Here is a 7286-nt window from a genome sequence, read left to right as displayed (position 1 = left end):
CGGTACATGCACATTCTCACAAGTAAGGACAAGGTATGTTTGAATACAGATTTAGTTATGTCGAGGCCTTAGGATGCCACCACCACAACCCTACTTGAACTTTCACCTTCAGGTGGAAATGAACTGAAAGTTCAAATTAAATAAAGGTGTCATTCTTTGCATACCTTGAATGTGTCTGTGAATATTAACTACAAACATCTGGGCTTGCTGACGGTATGTTCTGGAATATGGCACCCTACCCTTCCCGATAGGACTCTGGTCAAAAGTAGGGTGCCATTTGGAACTCATAGCTAGTGTTTTTAATAAAGACTTAATGGATAAACGTCAGATATAAACACCACCCAACTCTGTAGAAAGCAGCATGTCCATATCTGGGGTAGCAACACTCATCTGAAGCTCACGTCGTACTTCTATTTAATTACATTCACCTTTCCCCCACCTGCTCTCAGTCGATCTGATCTGCTTGTCAGTGTCCGACTTAAAACGTTTATTCACCTATCAAAATGCAGCCAGGCAAAGCAGGACGACGTGAGCTGCAGATGGGCTGTACTCACAATGTAGACATCGCTTTATGTGGCAGGCCTAAAAAACATTACTCAGTTCACATAGTTAGTTGCATGGACTCACAATAATAGTGTTTAACGTGATTTTTGAATCTGCCTCATCTCTGTACCCCACACATACAATTATCTGTAAGGTCCCTCAGTTGAGCAGTGAATTTCAAACACCGAATCAACCACAAAGAACATGGAGGTTTTCCAATGCCTCGCAAAGAATGGCACCTATTGGTAGATGGTTAAAAATAAGAAAAGCAGACCTTGATTATCCGTTTGAGCATGGTAAAGTTATTACGCTGAACAAAATGATGAATAGGGTGCCTATTAAAAATAAAAGATGTCCATATGTACAAAAAGCTGATTTCTCTCATATTTTGTGCACAAATTTGTTTACATCCCTGTTAGTGAGCTTTTCTCCTTTGCCAAGATAATCCATCCACCTGACAGGTGTGGCATATCAAGAAGCTGATCATTACACAGGTGCCCCTTGTGCTGGGGTCAGTAAAAGGCGACTCTTAAATGTGCAGTTTTGTCACACAATACATTGCCACATATGTCTCAAGTTTTGCGGGGGCATGCATTTGGCATGCTGACTGCAGGAATGTCTACCAGAGCAGTTACCAGATAATTTAATGTTAATTTCTCTACCATAAGCCGCCTCCAACCTCGTTTTAGTGAATTTGGCAGTATGTTTAAACGGTCTCAAAACCGCAGATAATGTGTATGGCGTCGTGTGGGCAAGCAGTTTGCTGACGTCAACATTGTGAACAGAGTGCCCATTGTGGCAGTGGGGTTATGGTATGGACAGGAATAAGCTATGGACAACGAACCCAATTGCATTTTATTGATGGCAATTTGAATGTACAGAAATACCGTGACGAGATTCTGAGGCCCATTGTGAGGCCCATTTTCTCCCCTTAAGATATCTGTGACTAACATATGTATATCTGTATTCCCAGTCATGTAAAATAGATAAGGGCTCAGGGGTGTGAATACTTATGTAAACAAGATATTTATGTATTTAAGTATCAATAAATTATTCAAAAATGTCTAAATGCATGTTTTCACATTGTCATGATGAGGTATTGTGTGTAGATGGATGAGAATTGTTTTTACTTTTAATTTTGAATTCAGGCTGTGACACCAGAAATGTTGAATAAGACCAGAGGGGAAAAGCAGCCAACAAGTGCTCAGCATACTGTTTGTGCCAACTCCTTCAAGACTGTTTAACACTTTGGTTACTACATGATTCCATGTGTTGTTTCATTGTGTTGATGTCTTCACTATTATTCTACAATGTAGAAAATAGTACAAATTAAAGAACAACCCTTGAGTGACGAGCTGTGTCCAAACTAGAGGACGACCGATTATGATATTTCAACACCGATACCGATTATTGGAGGACCCAAAAAAGCCGATACCGATTAATCAGACGGGTTTTGTTTTTTGTAATAATGACAATTACAACAATACTAAATGAACACTTATTTTAACTTAATATCAATAACATCAATAAAATCAATTTAGCCTCAAATAAATAATGAAACAAGTTCAATTTGGTTTAAATAATGCAAAAACAAAGTGTTGGAGAAGAAAGTAAAAGTGCAATATGTGCCATGTAAGAAAGCTAAAGTTTCAGTTCCTTGCTCAGAACATGAGAACATATGAAAGCTGGTGGTTCCTTTTAACATGAGTCTTCAATATTCCCAGGTAAGAAGTTTTAGGTTGTAGTTATTATAGGACTATTTCCCTCTATACCATTTGTATTTCATTAACCTTTGACTATTGGATGTTCTTATAGGCACTTTAGTATTGCCAGTGTAACAGTATAGCTTCCGTCCCTCTAGTTAGAGCGCGCTAACTAGCTAGCCAGTTCACTTCAGTTACACCAGCCTCATCTCGGGAGTTGATAGGTTTGAAGTCATAAACAGCGCAATGCTTGACGCACAACGAAGAGCTGCTGGCAAAACACACGAAAGTGCTGTTTGAATGAATGTTTACATGCCTGCTTCTGCCTACCATCGCTCAGTCAGATATTTGTATGCTCAGTCAGATTATATGCAACGCAGGACACGCTAGATAATATCTAGTAATATCATCAACCATGTGTAGTTAACTAGTGATTATGATTGTTTTTTATAAGATAAGTTTAATGCTAGCTAGCAACTTACCTTGGCTTAATGTATTCGCGTAACATTCAGTCTCCTTGTGGAGGGCAACGAGAGAGAGGCAGGTCGTTATTGCGTTGGACTAGTTAACTGTAAGGTTGCAAGATTGGATCCCCTGAGCTGACAAGGTGAACATCTGTCGTTCTGCCCCTGAACAAGGCAGTTAACCCACCGTTCCTAGGCCGTCATTGAAAATAAGAATGCGTTCTTAACTGACTTGCCTAGTTAAATAAAGGTATCAAAAAATAATAAATAAATCGGCAAATCGGCGCCCAAAAATCCCGATTCCCGATTGTTATGAAAACTTGAAATCGGCCCTAATTAATCGGCCACCGGTCGACCTCGAGTCCAAACCCATGACTGGAACTGTATGTTATTGTGACTAGCACCACACCTGTAGCCAACCACATAACCTGGCATGGAAATCAATGTCATTCATTTAGCATACTTCAGAGGAAATCACAGGAGCAATTAAGGTGAAGTGCCTTGCTTAATGGGAACATCGATTTAAAAAATATATTTTTTACCTTGTTGACTCAGGGATTCGAACAAGCGACCTTTTGGTTAGTGGCCCAATCGCTAGGCTTCCTGTCACTAGGGCTGTGACGACGCCAGTATTTAAATTTCAGTTGTCCTTTTTAAAACCTGCTGTGTGCTGTAGCTTGTTAAATAAATACATGTGACTCTGGATGACAACATAATGATGTTTGTTTCCAACATTAGGGCTGTTTTCCTAAAGAAGTTAAATCTGCTTGGTGTTTTGTTTCATTGCCACGATACGAACCTGACGTCACTATGTGCTGTGACATGTTTACAGCCATGCTTTCACACAGACACTGGAAACCAGTCATCTTCCTGCTGCACCAACATAACACACACACACAGCCTTTTAGGTGAGGTGATTGAAGGCCAATGAGGCTTGACTGGGTTAGATTTCACAGTCTCGTTTTCCTCACCTGCTTTTGTACTTGGTGCCAACTCTCAATGGCCCTGCTGTAGCCAGTGTGTATCCAACATACCTTTTAGATGTTGGTATTGTGTTTCCCTGAAGTTCCTAGTGTAGAACACACCCGCAGGCCATGGTGAGTGGTTTTGTGGTTTTGCATTACAGATGATGATGTTGGGTGTGACGCGCTGTAAGGGGAGACTGACACACACACACACACACACAGTCCGTTGAAGATGCAGTAATTTACTGTACCGTGATGTCAGCCAGAGCTCTCCACCTTTTTAATTGAGAAGGAAGCAACTGTTTCCAGAGAAAGAATCTCTCTTCCTCTCTCTCTCCCTTCTTCTATGTCTGGAATGTTGGCTCATGTTCTAACTAGAACTCTTAAAGGCTCTGTTCTCTCGCTGTCATTGGGGTGGTTTAGGCCCCACTTGGCAAGCTGCCTAATGTGTGTTTCTTCGTGTGTGTGTGTGTGTGTGTGTACTCGCGCCCAGTGTAAGTGGAACTATCCTGTCACTGTAGAAACATGAAATCATCATTTAAACTGCCATGAAGAAATCTTGATAACTTTTGGTTCCGTTTAAAGGGATACTTTGGGATACTTTGGGATCTACATTACTTCCCCAGAGTCCGCACGCAGAGATAACAATGGTATCCACGAGTTCATCCGACTATGGGGAAGATTTTGCCAAAATCCTGAAGTGTCCCTTTTTAATATCATGGGTCAAAAGCAGTTGGTGAGACAGTAGCCTCATTGACAGAGCTGATAGTGAGGAGGAATTCACTGTTAATGTTCAGTAGGGATGGAATAGAATACAAGTTCTGTTTCATTGATTGATTGAAACCAATGCCAAGAGATCTGTCTGAGGATCAATCTCTTCTACTGTTCACAACATTCACACACACACACGTGTGTGTGTGTGTGTGTGTGTGTGTGTGTGTGTGTGTGTGTGTGTGTGTGCGCGCGCACACATTCTTGTGCATGGCCCAGTGAGAGGGAGAGAGAGAGGCCAGAGTTGGAAGAATGGTCCCTGCTGAATGAGAGACTGGGTATGGGCTCAGTGAGGCTGGAGCTTGGCTCTGAGAGCAGGGCTAGCAGAGGAGTCAATTCCCAGAGAGAAGGGCTTTAGATGCGGTGTCTGAGCCTGGAAAGGCCCCTGGAGTTGAGGGGTAGAATGTACAGTAGGGAATGAGTGGAGGTAGGACTGGATTGATTGATTGAATTAATGAATAAGGATAACGTAACAAAATTATTGGCTACAGGGAAGTCAGAGAGGAGAAAATATGGGACAAGTACTCTTGTTCACTAGACACTAATGCCTAGGACAAGTACTCTTGTTCACTAGACACTAATACCTAGGACAAGTACTCTTGTTCACTAGACACTAATACCTAGGACAAGTACTCTTGTTCACCAGACACTACCTAGGACAAGTACTCTTGTTCGTCAGACACTAATACCTAGGACAAGTACTCTTGTTCGTCAGACACTAATACCTAGGACAAGTACTCTTGTTCGTCAGACACTAATACCTAGGACAAGTACTCTTGTTCACCAGACACTAATGCCTAGGACAAGTACTCTTGTTCACCAGACACTAATACCTAGGACAAGTACTCTTGTTCACTAGACACTAATACCTAGGACAAGTACTCTTGTTCACCAGACACTAATGCCTAGGACAAGTACACTTGTTCACCAGACACTAATACCTAGGACAAGTACTCTTGTTCGTCAGACACTAATACCTAGGACAAGTACTCTTGTTCACTAGACACTAATACCTAGGACAAGTACTCTTGTTCACTAGACACTAATACCTAGGACAAGTACTCTTGTTCACTAGACACTAATACCTAGGACAAGTACTCTTGTTCACCAGACACTAATGCCTAGGACAAGTACACTTGTTCACCAGACACTAATACCTAGGACAAGTACTCTTGTTCGTCAGACACTAATACCTAGGACAAGTACTCTTGTTCACTAGACACTAATACCTAGGACAAGTACTCTTGTTCGCCCAGGGCAAGTGGCAATGTGGCTGCTGTGGGGTAAGTCAGCTATTAGGATAGGAAGCCTTGTCCAAGGTATGTGCTTTAGCCAATCAATTCCTCTGACTATCCGTATGTGATTGGCATAAGAGCGGACAGAAGTTCGCTGAAGCAACTGATCTGGAGCAGGCTAAGGAGGAGTCTGGTTCAGTTAGGGGGAATTGCTTGCATGGAATAAAAACCGTTTCGTTTTCAGTCAGCTGGCAGAATTTTGTCATAACACTGTATGCGAGAAGCGAGTGGGACCAACCTCCAGCCATTCTGACATGTTATTTCAGGAACGAGTGATGAAGAAAGAGAGGAACATGTGAGCTCTTGCTGTGAAAACCGAGAGACCCTGCCGTGATGGAAGATCACTAGGCGTTCTGTTGAAAAGACAAATGTCACCAAATCCTTTTTCCATCTCCCCCTCCCTCCTTCCATCCCTTGCCTCTCTCCTTCCATCCCTCCTTCCATCCCTTCACCCCCCCTTCTTTGTTTTTCAGAGTTGCTGGGCTCCACAAAGAGGCTCAACATCAACTATCAGGACTTAGATGGGTAAGAGATGTGTGTGTGCATGTGTTTCCTAATGAGTGGGAGTCAGTTAGATGGACTTGTGTTCGTGTTTGCATAGCTGAGGTTTATCCTCTCTCTGTACTTATTTGGCTCAAAGGAATGCAATCCATGTCTGTGGAGGAAAAGTAACTCTGGATTTGATTTGACATGGTCTTCATCTTTATCGGATGCCTGTTGTGGTCGGTTCTCACTGTGGACTTACCACCCAGTCACACCTGTATGCAGACAGACCAGACACAGTGTGTGTGCATGTACCTGTGTGAGTGTGTGTTTTTCTGTCTGTGTGCGTGTGCGTGCATGTTTTTTTAAGCAAGAGGGGGCATGATAGATGACAGTGATGCCTAGGGACCACAAGGAAGAAGTGGGAGGTGAACAAACAGTGACCAGTCACCCTAAATCAACACTCACTCAGCATGGAGAGAGATAGGGGGAGGGGGGGGGGGGGATTTAAAGGAGTGAAAACAGACAGATGAGACATGGTTGATATGGACGGATGTTTATCTGACTAAGTACCAGGCAGGTCAAAACAATGAAACTTCCAATTTGTAGATCACCAGTTAGATACTGTTAAACACTCCCAAATGGCACCCTTGTCCCTATATAGGGCACTACTTTTAACCAAGACTATAGAGACCATAGAGGAATAGGGTACCATTTGGGACGCAACCTTACACACTCATACTGAACATGACTCGATCCTAGTTTTATTTATTTAACCTTTATTTAACTAGGCAAGTCCAGTTAAGAACAAATTCTTATTTTACTATGATGGCCTACCCCGGGCCGAACCCTCCCCTAATACGGACGACGCTGAGCCAATCGTGCACCACCCTACAGGACTCCCAATCACTGCCGGTTGTGATATAGCCCGGGATCGAACCACAGTCTGTAGTGACACCTGTGGCACTGAGATGCAGTGCCTTAGACCCCTGCACCACTCGAGGGCCCCTATTCCCACCCACCATCACAGATTCACTGCACAAACTTCCTCATGGCAGAATT

General features: G+C 42.8%; 1 protein-coding gene across 1 annotated transcript in view; it reads left to right on the top strand.

Moving 5' to 3' along the window:
• Positions 1-5713: 5713 nt before the first annotated feature.
• The window catches only part of LOC139399902 (caskin-2), a 26652-nt gene continuing 25079 nt past the window's right edge, over positions 5714-7286 (top strand). The window contains exons 1-2 of the mRNA XM_071145028.1: positions 5714-5729; positions 6215-6266. Coding sequence (XP_071001129.1) covers positions 5714-5729; positions 6215-6266 — 68 coding nt within the window. The remainder of the gene's footprint in view (positions 5730-6214; positions 6267-7286) is intronic.

This window comes from Oncorhynchus clarkii, unplaced genomic scaffold (assembly GCF_045791955.1).
Source record: "Oncorhynchus clarkii lewisi isolate Uvic-CL-2024 unplaced genomic scaffold, UVic_Ocla_1.0 unplaced_contig_5471_pilon_pilon, whole genome shotgun sequence".
NCBI lineage: Eukaryota > Metazoa > Chordata > Actinopteri > Salmoniformes > Salmonidae > Oncorhynchus > Oncorhynchus clarkii.
This window is presented reverse-complemented; position numbering and strand designations above follow the sequence as displayed.